The 24,234-nt window shown below is 39.0% G+C and overlaps 1 protein-coding gene across 1 annotated transcript in view; it reads right to left on the reverse strand.

Annotated features, from left to right (window-relative positions):
* Positions 1-705: 705 nt before the first annotated feature.
* The window catches only part of pxk (PX domain containing serine/threonine kinase), a 29,338-nt gene continuing 5,809 nt past the window's right edge, over positions 706-24,234 (reverse strand). Inside the window, 15 exon segments of the mRNA XM_034202347.1 lie at positions 706-3,561; positions 10,206-10,265; positions 12,645-12,708; positions 12,998-13,084; positions 14,277-14,354; positions 14,830-14,878; positions 15,238-15,316; positions 15,477-15,594; positions 16,212-16,373; positions 16,523-16,624; positions 20,391-20,495; positions 20,867-20,941; positions 22,411-22,484; positions 23,563-23,640; positions 24,087-24,234. Of these exon segments, the coding sequence (XP_034058238.1) occupies positions 3,365-3,561; positions 10,206-10,265; positions 12,645-12,708; positions 12,998-13,084; positions 14,277-14,354; positions 14,830-14,878; positions 15,238-15,316; positions 15,477-15,594; positions 16,212-16,373; positions 16,523-16,624; positions 20,391-20,495; positions 20,867-20,941; positions 22,411-22,484; positions 23,563-23,640; positions 24,087-24,234 (1,476 nt within the window). The 3' untranslated portion in view covers positions 706-3,364.

Below are 24,234 nucleotides of genomic sequence, written 5' to 3' on the forward strand. Positions count from 1 at the left end.
TCCTTTGTTCCTGACTTTAAAAAACACAAAGCTTTTGATTGTAGACTCAGTGATAGTGCACATAAAATATAGATTTATAATCGAGGTAACGATCCTGCACTGTAAATACAGCTTTTGAGTGGCTAAAATCCAAATTACAATGTCAATGTGTCACACCTTTCCTCAGCAGGGTCTTCGCAGCGTTATCACACACCACTGTAATTAATAACATTCGTTAGAGGTGTGTTATGTGCATGCTGTCTAACTGGATACCGACAGAACGGGAGCATAATTAATTGTATTAACACGTGTGCTTGCAATGACATGTGAACAAGTGTTGAGCTCTTTCTCTGCAACTTTATGGAGTCAGAGGAGTGAACGTGGAAAAAGACAAATAACTACAATTATAATAATTTTCATTAATATTCACATTTATTTCTTTATTATTATTTCTTTAAAAGTAATACATTTGATATAAATCTTTTATTTTTTAAAATATATAAATACAGAAGAAAATTCATTTAAAATGCTGAGAAGTCATTTTAGTTTTATATTTAAGGATTCATTACAGTTTTATTCTTTTTTATGGCACTCCATAATCTCTGAGTTAATTCAGAAGAAAAACATTCTGATCTAAATCAAGCACAGGTTTATAAGAGGGACATGTTGCTCCAACATTGAAATTGAGCTTCAGCACACAATCTAATTTAAAAAAAGTACTAAATAAAAACTTTAATCTTTGTTTATTAAAACGATTTTTTAGTTGTGTTAAAAACAACACAGTTCATCACAAGTATTTGCAAAAATCGCAATTTACTCTCAATTTTACTGAAACACTTTTTATTCAAATAGTTTTCATGACAACAGGCTTGCTAGATTTTGTATTTAAATGTAAATATAGATGATGAGGAGGGTTATTTTGCAGATGCATGTAATGCTGAGGAGATATTGTTGATTTTGAAGGCGATAACAAGGCAATACAGTTGATACATTTACCTACTGGAGATTGAAGAGTGGTTTTCATACCATTTGACTTGTAATCCAGGACCGCTCTGGGGCTTTTAATTGTTTCAAAGAATAAAAAGAATACACCTCTTGTCTCTCACCCCTCGTAGATAAAGTGCTGCAGACAAACATACTGATGCAAATTCAACGTCCATCTGAATGAACATCGCCTAACCTGAAGACAGAACTTTGTACAAACAGATCATCTGGTATATAGGATATTATCACTTATATCTTAAAAGAAAACATTCATATTTCCATAGGCACAAGGATCCATATGTGACGATAAAATAATCTCAGCTCCGTGACAACACATAATAAAATACAACAGAATATAAACAGATGCAATAAAAGACTTAGAATACCAGGAATCAGCACTTTAAGGGTCGGAAATTAAGCCTCAATGAAAGTCAAATGAAGGTAAAAGGTTACAATGCTGTCAGCAGAGATGATTAACAAAAACAATTTGCACCGACAGTGAAGGTCAAATGATCAAATCAAACGAAAACAAGGACCGATCTCCTTCCTTCAGGTTATTTCTATAAAGAAATAAGTAACATCCACCTATAGCTGTTACATCTTTCCTTGGTGATGCATCAATAGATAATAATCAAATAAATCGATACTGATAAACCAATCAGGCTTTTCCTAAATCAACATTTTCCAAACCCAATTTTGACCCATAGCTTGATTACTTATTTCAAAATGTGTTGCATTAGTTAATAATATGAAATTCAAATCCAAATTCTGCAGGATGAGCAAAGATGCTGCTTGAATCCCAATTTGAAGTTGGGTTATTCTTTTTATTACAACTTTGTAACACCACATGGCTATGAAGTGATAAAGTCAAACTAAACGTCAGTAAATATTGACTACGGTGGATTTTCTCTCAGTAGCTAGTCTCTGCAATTTGATTTTGGATTGATTACTCAAGCATGAAGGAAGGAAATCTACAGAATGATGGATCATTTGGGATAAGGTCAACAGTGACGTCAAGTTAACGGACAAGCAGCAGTATGGGTCAGAAATGTGAAATAGTAGGAATTTATTGTCATGCAAAGAGGCAAAATAATATAAAAATATGACACATTGTTAGTGATCTGGGTGAAGAAAAAGTATTTAAGATTAATTTCAGACCCTAAAAACAATCACAGCTGTGGATCCATGTTCCTCTGACAGAGCAGATGTCTGACCTGTATCTCTGTCTTTCACACCAAAAAGTGCATGTTTGACATTGTGTAGAGCAAAGCCATTATTTCCAATGGAGGGAGCAGCTGCACAAGCAATAGTAGTGGCACACACTACCTTTATACTCTGCCACGTTATCGGCCAGACATCTCTTCGTGACGTGTGGCAGATGTTACAGTATGATGGCGATCTCTTTCTTAGAGCTGAACAGAATGATGTGGGGTTTCTTTAGAAGTACAAACACTGCAGAGCATCCATGTCATGGTTTTAACAAAGATGCTCTCACTGTAAGAATCTCAAAAAGCAACAAAGTCAAACAAATCTCTCACTCTCATTCAGATCAAACAAAACCAGGTGTGATCCCAGCTTGACTTTCAGACAAACATCCTTGTATCAAGTCATTTCTGTCTGTACTTGAGTTGTATACATCTGGGCTTTCATTTCCCACTTGCTTCTGATGAAAATCATCTTTTATGTAAATATTTTTTTCTCACTTCAAATCCAGCGACCTCCCTTATCAACATGCATTTTTAGAAAAATCTAAAATAGAGAAGTTGAATATTTTTGCACTAAAAGGTTTTTTTCCCCCATTTATTTTAGGAAAATAAAAAATATTTAAAGACAGGAATTACATTTAGCTGTGCAGCCATACGGACTTCCTGCAGTGAGACAGTCTACTCGAATTTGGATATTTTGAGATGACTGCAAACGAGGAAAGGTTTGGACCAACTTTCTTGTGTTTGGACCAGATACAGAAGCAGTGCAGCGCCGCCGTATCAGAGCACTGATTTAGAGTTTCGACCCCATGAAACACACGTCATGATCAGCGGGATGAAGCATCCTTAGTGGTTCCAAAATGTTCAAATCCCACCACTTTTACAAGCAGAAAAGAAGCAGCAGCAAAGACCCAACTACACCCAGTTTACCAGCGTTTTTATCTGGAGCCCGGTGTCTCCTCATGAGAATGCAGTCAAAGTGGACAAACCTTCAGATGATTGTGCAGTTCCTGAAAGGACAGACTTCCCCTCTACTCTCTCCCACCACAAATTTTAAAATGTAAAAGCTGAAAAAGCACGAGTAGCGATAAAAACAAAAATGAACCACATGGACCACAGTGCAGAACCAGGGGGTCGGCGGCGTCGTGGTGACGGGGGTCTCCTGGTGGAGGACAGGAGGTGGAGGCGGGGGGGGGTCAGGTAATGGGTTTGCTGTGGTCGATGGTCTCGGACTTCTTCAGTTTTCCCTTACTGAAGTCCTGGATGGAGCTCAGCAAGGCGGTGCGACCTCCTCCCGCTCCATCAGAGGAGAGAGGAGGAGGACGAGAGGAGGGAGAGTCCAGTGCAGGAGGGGGAGGAGGAGGAGGAGGCGGGGGAGGAGCAGGCAGGGCTCCTGGATAAAGGAGAGAACGAAGGGAGAGAGCGTGAGAAAACAAAACGATTAGCTTCTGAAATTTAGTTTCCCCAGAGGCTGGTTACACAGAGATCAAATAAACTGGTTTAAACTGGTCTGGCTTTACTTTTCAGATTCCAAGACTAAATTAAGATAAACCAATGTGAAAGTGGCTTTAACCTGCATTCTCTATCATGTCCAGCAAGGGGTGACTCCAAAGGTTGCATAAAGAAGTCTGAATGTATACAAGTCTATGAAATAATGACCTGACTTCTTATTTGCTATTTTATCTCAGTTCATGGTTTGTGATAAAATAACGTTAGCATCTAATCTGTGGTTGGCTAAAGAAATGGTAGGCTTCAACATTACAGGCAGTGGTTTTCAACCAGCGTAAGGTGCTCCGTCTGATCGGTGATGAAAAAAATAGGTATTTTAAAACCTCAAAACCCTAACATTAGCTGATATCGGTTTACATTTGGGCAAACTTGCAACAAAAGTATTCTGAATTAGCCATTTCCAAATTATTTTTGCAATATACTCGTGATTTTACAGACAAGTATCACTGTATTACTCTGATTCTGATTCTCAGGCTAGCTCTGGAGATATCCTCAGAAAGTCACACGCGCGTTTCAGAGTTTGAAAACATCGGTTATATTTTATGGCTTCTAACCAATTTATGAAGCATTAGTCAAATGTGTATTGATCATTAAATAGAACCAATGAACCCTTTATAAAGACCAAATACAAAGTGGTAATTGTTATTTGAGTAACTTTGTGTAACCAGCGTCTGCAGATTCCAGGCTGAATTCAATCCACCATCAGTTTAAACCCAACCTTCAGTTCAGGTCATCCAACATGTTTTGACTCTACAAACAGATGCTGGTCAGTTGCACACAAATATTGTTCAAGAAAATCCCTGGCCCTGTGGTTCCTGAACTAATACTCTAAGTTATGTTCAAGTTCCCAGTGGACCACTATGGGACCCTAATATGTCCCAGTTCATTGGTAAACAGTTACACTTCATTAGCTCTCCAGCTCTGAAGCTACGACGTCTGAGTGTTTTGAACTTGGATTAACTTCTGGAACAAAGCTAAGTTATCTAGCTGGCTAGTGTCAGTGAGTACATTATACTACAACAAACAGAGACGTACTTGACTTGCAAAATGATCTTTGAATTGACAAACATATGTTTTCATGCCACAATTCAAACGCAATCTAAAAATGATTGTTCTTTGACGAGTTGCCATAACTACCGCACATATGTTCTTAAAAATAATATCCCATGAAGGAACGCCAGAAAGGGGAGGGATGCCTCTCTATGGAGACTAAATTAAATCATAGTTTTTGGAATATTCAGATCAAAGCTAAACTTGAATTCATCCAACAAGGCTCAACTTCACCTCACCGTCACGGCAACCGTCTGAGGCCTTCTTATTGGATGATTCTTTCATAAATGCCTTCTGGGAGTTGTTTTCTAAACTAGTTGTGGCTTTACATCCTTGTTGTCCTAAAGTAGGTACTGCCCCTGTGTTTTCAGTCTTTTTCTTGCTTTGATTAACACAGTGCACTGATGGTAAATTGAACATACATTTGGTACATCCTCCTACACGTGTGCCTTTTTATACAGAACCCAGGGATTACAGGGAAGAAAAAAGCAAATCAAAAAAGCGCTCCAGCATGTAGAGGTGAAGCAGAGCCTGAAGCTGCGTCTTAAGTCCACAGACCCCACCTTCCTGTTTGACTAAACAGTGAATTATCTGTGGCGTAATGAAAGGACATCTGTCAGTCAGACAGATGCTAACCACACCTGGAGAAACTCGCCACTGCAGGAGACAATAACATGCTGTAAGATCATATTTTTAGTGGAATATACGTTGTTTGGCTGTGGTGAAGAGCGAAAACATAACAAATAGGTCAAATATTGTAGACCCACTAATGCCTGCAGGGGCGGATTATCTCCAAGCTGACTTTCATTAAATATAGCAGCAACAGTGACCTTTAGTGTTGTTTTCCCCCACGTAATATTCAGACGATTCTTCAGTTACACTTGCAGTGAGACCTCTGTGATCAGATGTGTCAACATTTCATAATTCATCTGATTTAATATGAAATCTGGCCTCAGCTCTGAGTTCACATGCTGGCAGAGTTTCAATAGACTAATACAGGCGGTGTCCTCAGTACACGCCACCATGGAGGTTTGAAAATGTATTCAAACATTTTAAATTATCTGCATTATGTTTTAAATGTCTGCAAGTTAAGTAGTCCCGTATTTATCAAGCGTCTCTTCAAAGTCGTGCAACAATCTTTGTGTGAGGGTTTTTGTGTTTGGGCAAATTGACCAATACCCAAGAATGCATATGCAATATTATAATGTGAAAATAGATGCATAGCTTTGCCACAACCATTTACATAGTAAGCTGTAACACAGTCCCATACCCAAAATAAATACATACAGGAAGTTTGACTCTGAGCTGTGGGACATGTTTAGTGTATATCTTGCAGTATTTCACATACAGTGATAATGATGGAGAACATTAAATGTTATGTCCAATTCCTGTTAGAACTAAATACCTTGTCAACATAGAGTAAGTATAAATCAATAAAAAATACTTTGTATGACATTTGGCAATGTAAGAGTTACCAAAGTTTATTACTGCATGTTCTTTGTTATTACACTGCCCAATGTCGGTCACGCATATTAATACCAACGTATTAACCAAACTGAATCGTCTGAAAGCCTTCTTCTGGCGACTCCTGGGTTAGGAACTCTCTTAAATATCGGCAGACTTGGCAGTCTTGTTCTTTGCCTAAGAAGTTGCTAATATGCTTTTACTTGTAGTCCTAAAAGAAGGATTAAAGCGTGTCACTGAGATTTTGTTTCACTCTTCAGGATTGATTTCCTATAGTCAGAGGCTTGATAAATACGGGCTCAGATCTTCAAAATGTTCAAGATGGATGTTAAATATTCACATTGTAATTGATGTGCCTAAACATTGAAAAAAACTACCAGTGTAAAAAATATATACAATGCAAAATAGTCAAAGTATTATCTGAATATTAATCAACACAAATGAAAATCCTTATAAAAGATTCACTGAAGGGTCAACTGCAGAGCAGCTCCATACGACTGGGAGGCAACCTGCAGCATGGGCACAACAAATGAAAAAGCTAATAGCAGCACAAAGAAGTTATCGTAACTTAAATACATTTTTGACCAAAAACAAATGTTTCTGACCCGTATTCACCGTGACTCCCCGTCCCCAACAGACACACGAGCAAACAGAACAACAGAAACAGAGACAGACGGGCGGACATGCTGTAACTGACACATCACAATCTCCAATGAGAACTTCTGAACCAGTGGGTGACTGTGTGAGCTTTGGAGATCATTGCAGATTGTGAAGTTTTTATAAAGATGTGCGTACACCCTGTTCTAGACAAGCAATGCTTTATTAATGCTTTACTTCATCTCATCAGGTCCCTTTCTACTGGCTGATTCCTAGAAGGGGCCAGATTCAGCTCATTTCAGGATCATATTAGTGTTTAGAGTCTCTACTGTGACATGTCTCCATGCTCTAATGTTCAGAAAGCTCTATCTATTTCATACTGCCTGTGCTGCAGCACCTCTTTTCACCCTCTGTCTGAAACCAGAGCCCAGTACTTGAGCATAATCGTACATAAAGATTAGACTTATGTTATTAGTATTAATGTATTTGTAGAATTAGTGGTTGCTAACTTAGATTGTTTGACTCACGTAAACATTTCAATAACTTCACAGTGTTGTAAAGTCAGGAGATTGATAGATTTGTTATCAAACTAATCTGCTTCAGTATTCATTTTTTGACATTAAGCCTTCCAAAAACATTATTTTCACTGTGGTCCCAATCTAACTAAGCCCATTAAATCACATGGATTATTTAAATAACAATCAGATTCTTTAGAAACCAAAGCTTAAGATTATACGCAAACATAATGCTTTTATTTAAAAAATAATAAGAATTATATCAATTTAAATAATGATATCTGATTTATCAATATTAGTATCTGCCACAAAACCCAGTATCAGGTTTTAAAGGTCACATGTCATGGCCATTTCCACTGATCATAATTCCATTGTTGAGGTCTACTAGAATAGATTTACATTGTTCAATGTTCCAAACTCACATTGGTTTCTCATACAGCATCTCTGTAAAGTATGTGTATTCACTCTCCTAAACGCCTTGTTGGAGCTCCTGCTCCCCCCCCCCTCTCCCTGTGAGCCCAGTGTGCTCTGATTGGTCGGGACTTTACGAGGCTCGCTGCTCAGTGAGCTGGCTTACTGGTGTGGTTTCCTGGTCGGCGATACAGCGAGAACAAGCGAAACTCATCCTGAGCACACAAACACTCACAGCCGAAGTAGAAACAATAAGTGTGGCTTGATATTGAGTAAGAAAAAGGTTTATAACGCTGTGAGAATGGGTCTGGGTCTGCGGAGAGCATTTCTCCGCCATCCCAACTCGTCTATTACCAGCGTTCAGGGAGCTCTATGCAAGTCAATGGGAAATATTTTTGATAGTGACGCCAAGGGATCCTGGTGTGTGAGGAGCTCCGCGGATTGGTCCATTTTGGTTCCGGGAACCGCATGACGTCATGCGGTTCCCGGAAGAAACAAATGGAAAAATAAAAACAAGGAGTTCTGGGGCAGCATAGACAGGTCTTCTCTGTGTTAGAGTGTTACTCGCTACAGGGTGCACTTTGAGGGTTTGTGACTCTGCAGACCGTTTACATGCAGAAACACCTTCATAACACAAGGGGACGGGTAATAACCAGAAAAGCATGACATGGGACCTTTAAGAAGTTTTAACACTTCCCCAGACCAAACAAATCCTGGATTTCAGCTTTACTTTATAAGTCTCTGATCTCAACCTGCTGCTCACTGCATTAGATCCACACTCGTGATCCCACTCTGTCCGACTTTAAAATTAGATTGAAGTCTATTCTACTCTTGAGTTTCTTTAACTTGAGATCACAATTATGAGGCAGACCTCTGTGGGCTTGCTGGGAAGCCAGGGTGTACGACGGCTTTAAAAAACAAACACCAGTGACCTTCATCATCAGCAGCGACATTTTAAATCTTTACTTTACCCAACGACACGGTCAGAATGGAGCATGCTCTACGGTGGAGACAGCACGGGAAGAAGAGAGGGAGATGACAATTATCTGTTCAGTGAACCAATCAGCATTTACACAAAATCACCAGGACAACGAGGAGAGGAAATAAGGAAAGGAGACACTAACATCAGGGTAGGAGACTGATGACGTATTAATGTCATTGTTGTGGAAATGTAAATGTTGAGTCTGGTGATATTCTGTCGGCGTTGGTATGGGTGGAAGTATTTCAAAATCTAAGTGAATGTACTTTTATATCACAATATTGTAATGGTCTACAAATTACATTTCAAAGTGTTTTATAATACTATACTTCATCACATTTGATTATTTTTTGCATCACTTAAGGTTCAAACCAGTAAAACAAAAAATGAATGAATGTATGAGGTGTAAGGTACCTTAGAACAAAAATGTAGTTTCTTGTTTTAGGGTTAACAGTTTATATTAATGCTGGCGTAATATTTGAAAATCAAGCAGCATAACAATAAACATTGTTTGTATCATCTTTCCCTTCAAAAAGCTGACAGTGTCAAAATAAACTGCAGTGCAATAATCTTGTAATCGTGTAACAAGAGCTCTCCCTCATCTTGACTTTATAGTGTCACTCTTCTCCTCCATGTTTTCCTAATCGTGTTGCTTTGCACTGCGGCTGGATATGCAATATTGTAAAATCTTGCAAAAATCACAAGTCCCGTAATAATAGGTGCAATGATGGAAACCTCTACTGCTGGACGCATTTCTAACTTTGGTTTAACCTGGTCAGCTTGTGCACAGACTGGCAACTGTGAAAGATGCAGTCACAAACGTTACTGATGTGTACTTGACGGCTAAATGAAGGCCAATTTCAAAGATGGCCATAGGCTGCATCGTAGCTCTTTGGGCAATCTGAGCCACTTTCTGACATTGACCTTTACAAACAATGAATTTAAAAGTCATGCATTGTTATTGACAAACAATCATATGTCAATATTTTTCTTACATCCCTAATCACCAGACTCACACTTTAACGTATACATGTAAACATTAGTGTTTCCTACCCTGAGTGAGGCTAGTTAAAGACACAAAGTGTATAATACAACCTACTATAGAAGAAAAGAATACCTGTGATTATCATGAGAGAAGAGGTGAAGAGACAGACAGACAGACAGACAGACAGACAGACAGACAGACAGACAGACAGACAGACAGACAGACAGACAGACAGACAGACAGACAGACAGACAGACAGACAGACAGACAGACAGACAGACAGACAGACAGACACAACTTTAAGTCTTCATATTTACATATGCACATCTCTCATGAAAAGGAATGGGAGGAATTTCTGGGTTAATAGGAAAACGTTATTATTCTGAGTAACATGCTGACACATCACAGCAGGTCCTCACCACAAGGGGGCGCTGGAGTCTGTTTCATACTTAGACAGACAGAGAGACAGAGAGACAGAGAGAGAGACAGACAGACAGACAGACAGACAGACAGACAGGCAGGCCTACCTGTGGTGGGTGGGGGGGTGGGCGAGGAGGGGCATGTGGGAGGTGAACTGGCTCCAGAACCTAAAGAGAGAAAGAATTAAAAAAAACAAATTATTATATTTAGCAAAAATCTGAATAAAAAAAAAAGAAATTGCGTGCACAGATAAATGATATTAAGGTCACAGTGTGTCGACACTGAATGTAACTTTGTTTATAGAAAAACTACAAAGGATCCCTTCAATCTACAGATAAAGCTTTAACGTGACAGATCAAGAGACAGACAATGGATAACTATCCACATTTCAATCCATGACGAGGTTTGTGCAGACGGTAAACACCAATTATTACAAGGCTTAGGTCAATATTCTAATCTGATTGGTCAATTCAGACATTCAAGAGGTCTGTTATTTTTTTACAACAGGCGCTGCTAAGGAGAACAGAACGTGCTTAGGAGGATAAAGAGACTATGTGCAGTCATATCAATCCGCAGAAAGGAGTGCAGACAATTTAACGTCAGCTGTGGACAACAAACATTAGTTTCATCTGTCAGAAAACACTGTGGAATACTTTTGTTTATATTTGTGGAGAGCATGAAACTTTGGATTCTTAACTGTCCCCAGTCAAGAAAAGAAAAACAGTGCAAGGGAAGGAAAGAGAGTGCTGGACAGGGGCGGACTGGCCATCGGGACGAATCCCGGTGGGCCGGTACTGAAGTGGGCCGGTCGGACGATGTCGGCCGGCCGGTAACCGGCAGGGCTCGACATTAAATGGCCCGCTGGCCCGGAAGCACTATTTAGACACCCCGGGCCAGCATAACGTACTTTCCACTTGCCCGCTCGGGCCACTAAAAATATTGCTTTAAAAAAAATGGTCCTGTGGTATTGGTATTTTGACTAGCAATTTAGATCAATTGTTTCGTTTATCAACGCTACAACATAGCGTTCCGTGAGTCGGTTGTCGTTGTTGGGTGAAAAGCAAACAGCTGTTTGCTGCGGAGCGCAGCGCGAGCAGGCTCCTGTGAGCGGGAGCGTGCTCCTTCACTACAGACAATCGCGCCACCTAACCATTCGCCAAAATGTTTTTAATACCAGCGGTAACCGGCCAAGCGCCGGGCAAAAAACTATCTTCAAATAAAAGAAAGTCACCGGAGGAATTAAAGGAGAGTGACAGGGAGTATGAGAAGAAGAGGGAGAGAAAGTTTCAGCCAGCTTGATCGATGGAGTTGGCTGCAGTGACGCTTTTATAATCTATCGTTTAGATTTATGATTCGAAAATTATAAAAGTAGGGTAGACATGTGGAGATTATCCGGCTGAACAAAACGTGCATTTATCAAACAGGTTTGTTTTCCACAGACCTTATTTCCAGCTATTTTCCAAAACCCTGTGGAGAAATCCCATTGCTTTTTGTGGAGGGAACCAGCAGCTTACTTCCTGGTTTTAGGACGCGTCACTGGCTGCACCTCACAATATGATGCCAATATAAACAAGGTCTTCTGTCGGCTCTGTACATCAATGCCGACCTATGCTGACAAGTAAGTGAAGAGTAGACAATATAAAAAGGTATTGGCGAAATGTCCCAGCAGTTTAAGATAATGAAGGATCTAATCTAATACATAGCCATTACATTTCTAACTCCTAATGACAGGAAGGCAGAAAGTGCATTAGGCCTATACAAATAATAATACTCATAATAATAGCAGACATTTTTTAACAATGACCACAATATCATTATTTTAATAAAACAAATATGAACAATTGAGGAAAATTAGGAAGAACTGATTATTCAAATGTTGTAGTACAAGCATACTTGCCAACCTTGAGACCTCAGAAATCGGGAGCATTTCAAAAACAGGAAAGGAGTGAGCAGAGGGTAGAGTTGTCGCTTCTTGTTCTGTTTTCTGTGACTAAAGAGACGCGCTACCATGGAAACCAAACAATGGTGTAGCTGTATTAAAGTCCGAGTGGAAACAGTCCTGAGTAAATCTGATTGTGTCAGAAATCGGGAGAAATGCGGGAGAAATATGACCCCGGGAGGAAACCGGGAGAGGGCAATGAAATCGGAAGTCTCCCGCGAAAATCAGGAGGGTTGGCAAGTATGAGTACAAGTAGTAATGTAGTTAGTGCATAAATTACTATTAACAAATGTGTTCATTTTGTTCATTATTAGTCGATTTTTTTTGGACGAATGCTCCGGGCCAGTGGTTACAATGGTGGAGCCAGTGATAATACAAGTCCATTTTACCCTTAATGTCAACCTCTGCGGTAAGTCACTAGCACCCCCCCCCCTATTAATTTTTTAATTAATAAAAGCATTTTAAAATCAATATTTTGAATCAAGTTGTTGGCTTATTTAGTATGACGTCGTGCGAACATTTGTGTCCACTAAAGGACATCCAAGCACCTTAAAAACATAAAACATAAATTGAGTATTTGTTGAGTTCATTAACAGCAGTGATCTACCAGAGTTATTGTTGTTTCTGACAGAGACGTCTTCTTCATTTTCAAAAGCCGACTGTCGTGACTTCTGCAAATAAGAAAAAAAAAAACATTACATTTCACTTTGCATGAAACATCACTAACAAGCACCATTTCCACTTCCCCAAAGTACAACCACTAAACTCAAACATAAAATATAAATTTGTAATGTCTAAAGTTGAAACAGGTTCCTGTAGGTTTCTGAAAAAAGAAAACAACATATCCCATGGTTCTTAGCACCAGAGTCACTGTAAAGATTATTTGTAGCTGTTGTATTGTTTGTGTGGATGGTCAGATGGTATTCTGTTGTGCAGTTGGTGCTACATTTTGTTGCCTACCTTCCTCGCCAGAATCTTCCTCCTCTTCTTCTCCTCCTCTGAGCCGTGGTGAGACTTCGCTCGGGTCAGCCTTCTGTGTTGGTGGCACTTCAAATACAAATATGACAACATTATTGAGGGCCACATACAGAAAAGCATACAAAGGCCTGGGCCCCTCACTAGAGCTGAGGTGTATTAACTCATAAGTGAAGTTATGAGTTAGCAAAATCAATCAAACGTTGGTACATTATGCTTGATACTTAAATCTGCTTTGATGAATACAAACAGCCTACATCACAGCTCTCCGTAGGGTTTCACTTATTCATTATAATGAGTAGTGTACCTTACTGTCCCAAATGTGCACAATGTAGCGACTGCTTTTCGTCTTTTGTTTACCTAGTTGTGTTCTTTGTATTTTACATGTCTGTGTTATGTGTACAAATGTGTAACGTTGCTGCCTTCTTGGCCAGGTCAGCATTGCACATGAGATTTTATCTCAATGCTTTTATCTGGTTAAATAAAAAACATTTTTAAATTTAAAAGTGTAGGCAGCTAAGCTAAGATTTGTTCTCTTATTAAGTGGGCTAATTAACACATGAACACTACTGTGTAATATATGTTTAGAAATGTATTTAAGGAGTACAATATAAGAAAAGATTACTTTTTGAATTTGCTGAGGGCCAATTAGAAATAGACAACAGGCTGCATTTGGCCCTTGGGCCGTAGTTTGGACACCCGTGGTGAGGACAAACAATCGTTTAGGAAGGACTGGCCATATTTTGTTTTATAAAAGGAACATAAAGATGGTCACTATGTCAATATAGTACACATTATTTTTGGAATTAAATATTCTGAAGGAAACCTTGTATACTTGTATGCATGGACAAGTTCTGAGAAATGATATCAGTTTATTTTTAGGAGCAGGGGTAACAATCCTTATGTGTCCGAATGCAATTTGACTTTAGAAAATATGAAATGGCTGCATGAAGTCACTTTGTATTTTTTACATAGAAAATGTTCCACTAGCTATAACAGGAAGTTCGTCTTGAAATAATCCTCATTAGTGTCAGTAGAGTTTTTGTTTTTGCAACATGAAAAGGTTGTGGGAAATGATATTGCAATGTTTTTCCAAAGTCTTTAATGTCACATGAGCCCTCAGGCATCGTTCCCACCTCATCACCGATTTATTTAAAATATAGAGACATGAAGGACACGACCTCCAAAATGTCTCCAGTGAAGCTGCATAGCCGTATAAAGGGAGCAGAGGGGAAATAAATAAACAAATGAATGAGAGACGAACCACTCTCTGCTCCTCCTGCAGCCTCCTCTCCAGACTCTCCTTCGCCGTCTTCAGCGCCTCCTTTAGCCTGCTGGGAACCTGCAGGAGAGGAGGGGGGGGTCAGAGATCATCTTCATCTTTGTTGTTTTAATCACAGGAAATATTGATCTCTATTTTTTATTTATTTGCTTAGAACGAAAGGGAAAAAAAGGAAAAAAAACAAGATAAGGCGAGAAAACTATGCTTACATGATTTAGTAGAAGGTTAAAAAAGCAAAAAACGAACCAGAAGATAATAATAAATAAAATAAAACAAATAGATTAAAAAAGACAGAAAAAAGTTATATATATATATATATATAAATAAATATTAAAACACCAGGTTGCTTAAGCATTTCTTATCTGCAAACCTTGAAACCTGAGGGAGAGCTGGCCATGTTTTGTTTTATAAAGAAAGATGAAGTTGATGTTTAGTGATATCTGAATACATTTGGTTATGAAATAAATCCAATATCCTGAAGGAAACTTGTGTATGCATGGACGAACTCTCAGAGAGATCAAACTGAGACCCTCACCTTGATCTGGAGTTTGTCTGAGTGTTGGAGCTGGACGTCACTGAACAGCCTGCAAAACATAAAAACTGTGACTCAAAAGCAACCAAAAGGAAAATATGATACGGTTCCTTTTCATTTCATAGTACACATTCCAGATATGTGTTTGTCTTGAAGAGACCCTATCTGGCTTTTAGGGTTTTCCCTTTCCTGTAGTGTGTTATAAAGGTTTGTGTGCATGTAAATGGTCTGCAAAGGCTACATTCCCTGTGTTGGATCAAGATGTTGTCAGACTGTCATTTACACTGATACCAACTTGTTTCCCGAGCAGATCTGTAAACATGTAGTTGATTCATGTAAATAAAATAGGCTGACAGACTGTATGTGTGTTATTGCTCAACATGTGAGTAGACTGACAACATGTGGACTCACGGTGTCTGCATGAGCGCCGACACTGTTGGCATCCCGCTCTTACAGGCCTCTGCGGACAAAATGGACTGCAGCACTGACACTGAACACACACACACACACAGAAAAGAAACAAAGCACAATAGTTCAATGGGGCATTGGAGTAAACTATGGTTCAGGTTTAAATGTCAGGAGGTACACATTGACATGTGACAGCATCTGTGTGTGTGTGTGTGTGTGTGTGTGTGTTTAAATATACTCACCCACAGCAGTGTAGGGGACATCGAGGTATTGTTCGACGGGGACGCTGTCCGGCGGTCGGCCGTACGTCATCTCGTAGAGTAAATGTCCAAAGCAGAAGACGTCGATGCTCTCTGTGGTCTGCAGACGACACACACAAACACACTAAGTATGATGCTACATTACAGGATCACTTGGCCTATGTAGATTTGTACCATGTTGTTCATAGAAAAGCGGGCTCATTTATCAATATTTCTTTCCTCTCCATTTATCACCTTCAAATATATATATAATATTTTTTTTTTAAATCGTGTCCATTTTTCAGACAATAAAAGAATATACTGGCTAATAATCATCTAATTAAATGAACAATTACAAGCTAAATGAAGGAGAGATTTTGTATGTGTGTTACTTTGATGGGAATGGTTTTATGTTATGTAATCCGATAAGAAAAAAGCAGAGTAGGTTGTTTTTTTTTACTACACAAAAAAATGATGGAATACTCTTGCAAAAGCTATTACAGATGAAGTTAAAAACCTTTACTTAATTAATACCAACATGCTCTTTACTTATTCTCCAATTGTTTTTAGTTTTCATGGTCTCTGTTTTGAATCATCTACTGTCTTGTCATTGCCTAATATTATTGTTTGTTAAATGTATTGCATTTGAATTGTCTTTGCTCTTATTACTATTATTAATAAGGATAGGTTTCTAAAACAAAAATCCCCATGTATTAGAATTGGTCAATATTTAGGTACATTGATCTTCCTGAGCTGGATGAAGGCCGGTCGCAGCGCTGAGGGAACTCCCAGCATGCCGTTCTCCACATCCATCAGTCGACACACACCGTCATCCACAATTACGTTGGACGCGTGCAGGTGTCCGAAAAACAGGCCGCCATCGTGGAGGAGCTTCAGACCCTGACACACAAACACAGTTACTATTTAATAATGAAAAACCCTTTTGTGTGTGTGTGTGTGTGTGTGTGTGTGTGTGTGTGTGTGTGTGTGTGTGTGTGTGTGTGTGTGTGTGTGTGTGTGTGTGTGTGTGTGTGTGTGAGAGAGTGTACCTCGAGGATCTGACGGCCGTACAGTTTGATGTGCTGCAGTTCCAGACCCTGACTCTTCTTGGGGTTGCAGTACTTCTTCAGGTAGCTCTCTCTGGGCTTCGCCTGCACACAGAGGGTCAACAGTTCTCATTTTCCACCAGCCAACACAGCTGGGACTACTTTTTTGTACATTAGTTACAAGGTACTGTTCAGATTGTTGATAAAAAACATTAAAGCCTCTGGCTGCCCTATTTGAGGTAATAGGAAAGGAGATGCCTTTTAACTGCAGAACGGCGGCTATCTCTGTCTTTTGCTCTCCTCTTAGCTCGTCGAGCCATCCTGCTTAGATGGACAGACAGTTTCCCGCCCACTCATCTACAGTGGTTGACAGATGTTATGTCCTGTATGAAACTTGAAAAGATCAGATACTCACTTCTATACTCAAACAGCACATTTTGGTTTAGCTTAAGTGCAACATATGTATGTATATATGTGTATGTATGTATGTATGTATGTATATATGTGTATGTATACAGCAAATGTGTATGCGTACTGTAGGTTGCGTGTGTGTATATGCATTTGTTTGACATGCATATATACTCATCCAACAATATGTCTGGCATATATTCGTGTGTATAAGGATCACTGGCAGTGATAGGGGATTACTTTAGTCGTTGTTATTGTTTGTTTGTGTGTTTCTTGTTTTGTTTTGTATTTTGTACATACAATCAGCACAGACCAATCGCTCATTTGCATTGGCATATTATGTTTACCATTACTATATGACAAACACTGTTTATTGATTGTCGAAACTAAATAAAAAGATTTTTGATTTGAAAAAAAATAATAAAGCAACTCATAAATTGTGCAGGATTCAACATGATGGTATTTTTTTTACACAAGTCAGTAAGAGAGCTACTTGGCCAAATGTAATTATTACTTGACAAAAAGTTTTTATATATTTATTCATAGTGGTAATAAAATCAAAACAAAGACAGTTTTGCTGCCGCATCAGCAACTCTGAACAGAGATAAGGAAGTGAGATAGTTACCTCCATAGCTACTTACAACATTAGCTCTTCCATGTGAGGTGATTTACTTTAAAATGTCACTTGCCTCAGAACAGTGGGATAGCCTTTTTAATTAGCATTTCTTGTTATGGATAAAGTAACCAGGCAGTACTTTAAGTAGTGCAATTATCCCCACCTGCAACATATTGATGCAGCCACAAATTATAAACCACAAGTATGACACAAATTACTTTCAAGCGTTTCATTCTGCATAATGAGTACTTTTAAGTATCTACTTATGCTACTTTTTCTACACTGTGGAATTGCTACTATATTTAATTTATTTAAATGTTCATTAGTATAGAAACAGGTTTGTAGCATAATGCCACACATCACACATTTAGAGCCCACGCTAATTTGCAATTCCCATCACTACACTTCAGTAAAAGCTCTGAGTACTTCTTCAAACCCTGCAGGAGAAGAAATGTAGTTTGAACAAAAACTGTCAACATTGTGTTTGGTGTGTCGTCTAGTTTTACAGAGTTATTAAATTAGATCACTATTGTATTAGGTTAGAGGCCAAAACTAATATCCAGATATCTCCAAACCACATCTGTATATCTCTGAGCCGACAGTCAGATGCTTCACACACACACACCATGTATCAGAGATGTTCACAAGTCTTTTTTTGCAAGTCCAAGTCAAGTCTCAAGTCTTTGGTCACGAGTCCAAGTCAAGTCTCAAGTCTTTGTGGGGTGAGACTTGATCAAGTCTCAAGTCTTTGGTCACGAGTCCAAGTCAAGTCTCAAGTCTTTGTGGGGTGAGACTTGATCAAGTCTCAAGTCTTTGGTCACGAGTCCAAGTCAAGTCTCAAGTCTCTAAAAAATAAAAGTCTCATGTCTCTTCTGGTTGTAATAAGCCTTCTATTGTCTGCTGCTATCCAGTCTGTTAAGAATACTGCACAGCTATATCTAAGACATTCAAAGCATTTACTGTATTATTATCACTCCTATATCTATTAGCATACAGTATCAGTACTGATTAGTTGTTTGTTATATGATCACTTTAAACAGGCTATTGCAATGCAATATGAGGAAAAACATCACAGTTTAGCTAAATGCAAACAACTTATAAGCAAAACACTTCAGAATCAGAAATCAGTATCACAAATACTTTATTAATCCCCCGCAGGGAAACTGTGTTAAAAGTACTTAAAAGTAAACATTTGTTCTGTGCCATTTGCAACTAAAAAACTATTGCTGCAATATTATCTGAAATATACTGAACTGGTGATATTAAAACATGACCTGTTCCAAAAGAGATATCTACCATTAACACCATTTACCAGCCAAATGCTGGTAAATCATGCAAGTGGCTGGTACTGTATGTTGCACGCACCAGCCAAAAATAACAATGGCAATATATTGAGTGGCTGGTAACATTTCAACATTCACTAGGCTAGCCATTTGGCCAGTGGACAAAAATGTTAAAATTTGACCTCTGCAACCGTATTGTTTAATTACACTGTGTCTCTAATGACATCTTTTAAGTCTACTATAAATAAACATATTCCTCTATCCTCTCACTCAAACCCAGTGTAATGGTAACCTGATAAACCTGTAACATTAACGTTACGTGGTCAACAATAAACCTGGCTGTAACCTGCCTATAAACCGACAGATGTATTTATGTATGTAACTATGTATTTTTCTACGTTTAACGTTAGCCAGTAGATGGTGGCAGCGGAACGTAATGATTAACGTTAAGAGTTGGATGTCAACGCCACTCAACGCAAACAAGTGTGACAAGCAAACATTCACTCATCTTTTCAAATATTCAGTTACAAAGCTAGTAGCAAGCTAAGTTAACATTACATAGCTGATGCTGAGCTAAACATGTTTGCTAACCGTCCATATGCGTTAATGTGACTGACCTCTCCGGGTGAGTTTTCAAGTGCCTGATGAAATGTGACGTTGTTGCACCAGCATCCTTGATTTTAATATTGCACTTTGCAGTGTGCGCTCCTTTTGTTGGTGCCGCCGGCGTTTTGTTCGAAGTTTTTATAGTTGAACCTAATTACAAGCGGTACAGCTGCAGGTGTGCCGCCGGTCGCCATGGTGTTACCATGATGTTAATGTTAATGTTAAAGGTGGGGTAGGTAACTTTGAGAAACCGGCTCGAGATACACTTTTTGTTATATTCCATGGAATGCTCTTAACATCCCGATAGCCGGCCCGGCTAAAGTAACTGGATGGCCTACCTGCCTGTCAGCCTCTCATCGGGGCACAAACTGATCTCGTGCCCTCATTGGTCATGTGCGCGTTCGTGTGTGTTGGAGGAGGGGCTCTGTGAGGAAGTGGCAGATTTTCTCCGGTTGTGTATTTTCAAATTCTAGCGATCTCGAGCCGGTTTCTCAAACTTACCTACCCCACCTTTAATACGCCAAAAATAGAAAACACAATGATTGTTCACGAGTCCCAAAACACGAGTCCAAGTCGAGTCCGAAGTCTTTTGAGCAGGAGTCCAAGTCAAGTCTGAAGTCTCTGTGTGTGCGACTTAAGTGCGACTCGAGTCCGAGTCACAAACTCGAGTCCCCATCTCTGCCATGTATACATCACTTCAGGGGACATTACATTGACTTACATGCATTTCCTGGAGACTTATCCAAATCTTAACCAACACATGCCTAACCCTAACCCTTACCCATAACCTTACCCTAACCCTAATCCTAAACCTAACCAAGTCTTCACCCTAAAATTAATGATTCCCCTCATGGGGACCTCCAATTTGTCCCCATAAGGGAGGCGATTCCCCACACATGACTGTAAACAGATGTAGGTCCCCACAAGTATAGTAATGCTAGGACACACACACACACACCTTGCAGATGTGGTCTCTCAGGGAGCCTCTCTCACTGAACGGCCGGATGAGCAGAGCTGAGGACTCGCTGGTGCTGGAGAACAGCAGTGGACAGAGGTATGGGACCTGCAGCGGGGGAGAAGATTATTTATAGCAGCTATTTAAGTAGAAACAAATCATCACTGGATTTATTAAAATCTAAATAGTATCATTTTCTATTACTAGCTAGGACTGTCTTCAGTATTTAATCATTTTTAATATAATTTAAAGATAATCTTTGTCAAATTTGCAGGATGGTGATGCATGTTAATGACCTTGTAATGTAACAACATATTGGCTCATTTTTGTTGTTATTGCAAATTCAGAAACACATTTTACTCTTCTATCGCATATTAATGTTTGCTTATTATGCCAAAATATAAAGCACTTGAAAGAAAGTCAGATTATGGTCTTCAGTTCTGTGTGTTGTGAAGTTACTGTGTTTGATGTTCACGTACCGAGAGGCTGGTCAGCAGCTTCATGGCTGACTGCAGGTCTTTGTCAGAGAGGAACTTATCAGGACCCAGGTCCACCTACCACACACACACACACACACACACACACACACACACACACACACACACACACACACACACACACACACACACACACACACACACACACACACACACACACACACACACACACACACACACACACACACACACACACACACACACACACACACACACACACACACACACACACAACACACACACACACAACACACACACCACACACACACACACACACACACACACACACACACACACACACACACACACACACACACACACACACACACACACACACACACACACACACACACACACACACACACACACACACACACACACACACACACACACACACACACACACACACACACACACACACACACACACACACACACACACACACACACACACACACACACACACACACACACACACACACACACACACACACACACACACACACACACACACACACACACACACACACACACACACACACACACACACACACACCACACACACAACACACACACACACACACACACACACACACACACACACACAAGGTTATTAGTTATTCTGGATTTTTATGTTTTATTCCGATTTCCTTCTAAAAGCAAATGTAGTTTAAGCCATGTACTGTTTAATAAATCAGATTCAATCCTTAAGTGCATTAAAAGGCCCTGAAGGAATTCCTTTAAATCTGTTTCCTTTAAAACATTTTCAGTAAAAACTAAAACAGTCACTTCTAACCAGACTGTTTACAGACTGCATGATATCTGTTGCTTCTGACTGAAACTACACATCACTTAATAACATTTTATTGAGTTTAAATCAGCATAAATTCAATCTTCTGGACTGTGGGAAATCTTTGAGTATGTGATACATGGAAGTGAAAGAGGAACACTCTTCTTTCTCCCTCGAAAGAGAAAGACAAGTAAGAATATATATAGTAAAACTTTCCACGTGTTATTTGTTCTCTGAACTCACGGCTTCCTTAAACGCTTTTCTATTACACATGTCAGATTTTTGCAGACAGACGGACCACAACATGAAGAGATCACCAGACTGCAAGCAGTAGGAAGTTGGGATTTTACAATAGTTGGAGAAAAAGGCGGCATAATCTGGTTCAAAATACAATAAATATCATCCAAATAAACAAAACTTAAAATTTGATATAAAAAATAAATATTTCCAAAAATAAAAACTTTATATACACCCAGTGCATAAAGGCATGCATTACAAAATGATGGGGCATGTTATTACACGTGTTTGGAACTTCATAAACATTTAAAAAATAACTCGGATGATCTAAATTCATTTTGTAAAGACCCAGATAAAACCTCATGTTGCACTTATATTACATTTCTGGCTAGATATATGTAGTATGTATACAAATGTGGGTTTAATCAGTGAATTCGATCAATGAAGATTAAAGTCAAAAGGAGACCAAGGTGTCACATGATTTGATTCCTGTCACTCACCCAGCTCAGCAGATACCGCTCTTTGGGCTGCTCTTTGTTTTTGATTAAAAAGTATTTCTTCCTGATCCTCCATCCTGAAAAACAATCAGCATGTCACTCAACTCATCAAGTATGAAAACAACTCCTCCTCATCCAAGCATTACGGCACATCATCAAATAAATGCATTCTTCAAAATGTACTGGAAACTTTCTATGTGCTGTATTATACTTTTATTTGTATTTCAGGATCATTGTGAGGGCTCAATGAAACTCATCTGGAATGGAGAGTAAACAACAGTTCAAAATGTGATTTTAAATCAGTACAGAGAGTGAAACAGTCATTAGTAAATAAAATGGCTCTTCTCCTGTATGAAGTCTGTTTACTGTTAAAGGGTTAAAGGGGACAAAACTTGACATACATAATGCAGGCTTTTTTCTAAACCGGGTAACAGGGGTTATGCACCCTGTTACTTTCGGCTTGCCCCCTCATACCAAAATGCTGATTCTCGCCGTGAAAGTGATGCCAGAAAACAAAATGTTGGTTAGCCAAAAACTGTATAATTACTCTGAAAATATGAAAATCGTCAGACAGCATAGATAGCTTTGTTTTTACGGAGCTCCGATCTTGCGTTGTTGTTTACGTCCGCAGCGTAAACGGTGTTTCCCTCATCGACACAGTATTGAACCTCGTTACTATATCTTTCTAGAAAAACCCCTGCATAACGTATACATCAAGTAGACCTGAAACACTTCGGCAATTGTTGGTTAGTCCATCAAAAGAAAAGATAATAACTATTTTAATAATTCATCAAAAACTAGTTCCAGCTCCTAAATGTGAGGATCTGCTTCTTTTCCTGTTATCGTTCAAAGTAAACTACATATATTTAGCTTAGAACTGTTACACAAAAAAAGCAGTTTGATCATCTTGGGATTTAAAGTAAACTTAGTATTTCTGTATACATCTTTTCAATCAAGCCATTGTTCACTATTCTTTAAGTTCCTATACAATCAATTAAACATCATTATAATAGTAAAAAGAATCAAGTATCAGCCTTTTAACGCAAATATGAATACAATGATAACAAAGCAAGCATCAGCATGTGGAACCTGCGGTTAGCATTAGCACCACAACCGGTTTTAATGTTAAAAAGATGACATTAGTCCCATTCTTACCGTTGTCTTTGAGCGGCTCTAGAACCTCCCACTTTGGGTCCGACCTGAAGAACATGGAGACCTGCTGCAGGGCGATCTCTGACACACAGAGAGAGAACACTTACATTAGCTTTAGAAAATAGAAAGGTGTTTCCTGGTGATTGATAACAATGACTGGTCCGACTGTCTTTGCCTTGTTATTATGTCCCGAAAGCCAACATCTTTGAACAAATCATATTAAAATATAAACATTTTATTATTCATAATTTATTTATGAGTCTAGAAAAAGCTTTATTCACATATGGTCCCTTTAATCACTTCTGCTGGTTAAACCTGATCAATTACTACATTAATTAGTATTTTTAAATGTTAAATCTAATCTGAAAAGCAAGTCATTATATTAAACTTAATGAGGTAAATGTAGTTGGCTAATAAGTACAACATTACATGTGTAGAATAAAGCAACATTAATGTACCTAAACGTGTACTTAAGTAAAGTACTTGATATTACTGTCCACCTCTGAATAAGAAGATAAGAAACAAACCTGTGTAGTTGGCAGAATAGTTGTTTGGGTCCAGAAACCTCTTTACAGTCAAGGAGCAGGAAAGCATGGGATGCTGGGTAATGGAGTCCAGAAAGGCCTGCAGTCCTCTCTGCCTCTCTGCTATGAACTCCCTGTCCATGTTTCCCAA

The sequence above is a fragment of the Gymnodraco acuticeps genome, unplaced genomic scaffold (assembly GCF_902827175.1).
Source record: "Gymnodraco acuticeps unplaced genomic scaffold, fGymAcu1.1, whole genome shotgun sequence".
Taxonomy (NCBI): domain Eukaryota; kingdom Metazoa; phylum Chordata; class Actinopteri; order Perciformes; family Bathydraconidae; genus Gymnodraco; species Gymnodraco acuticeps.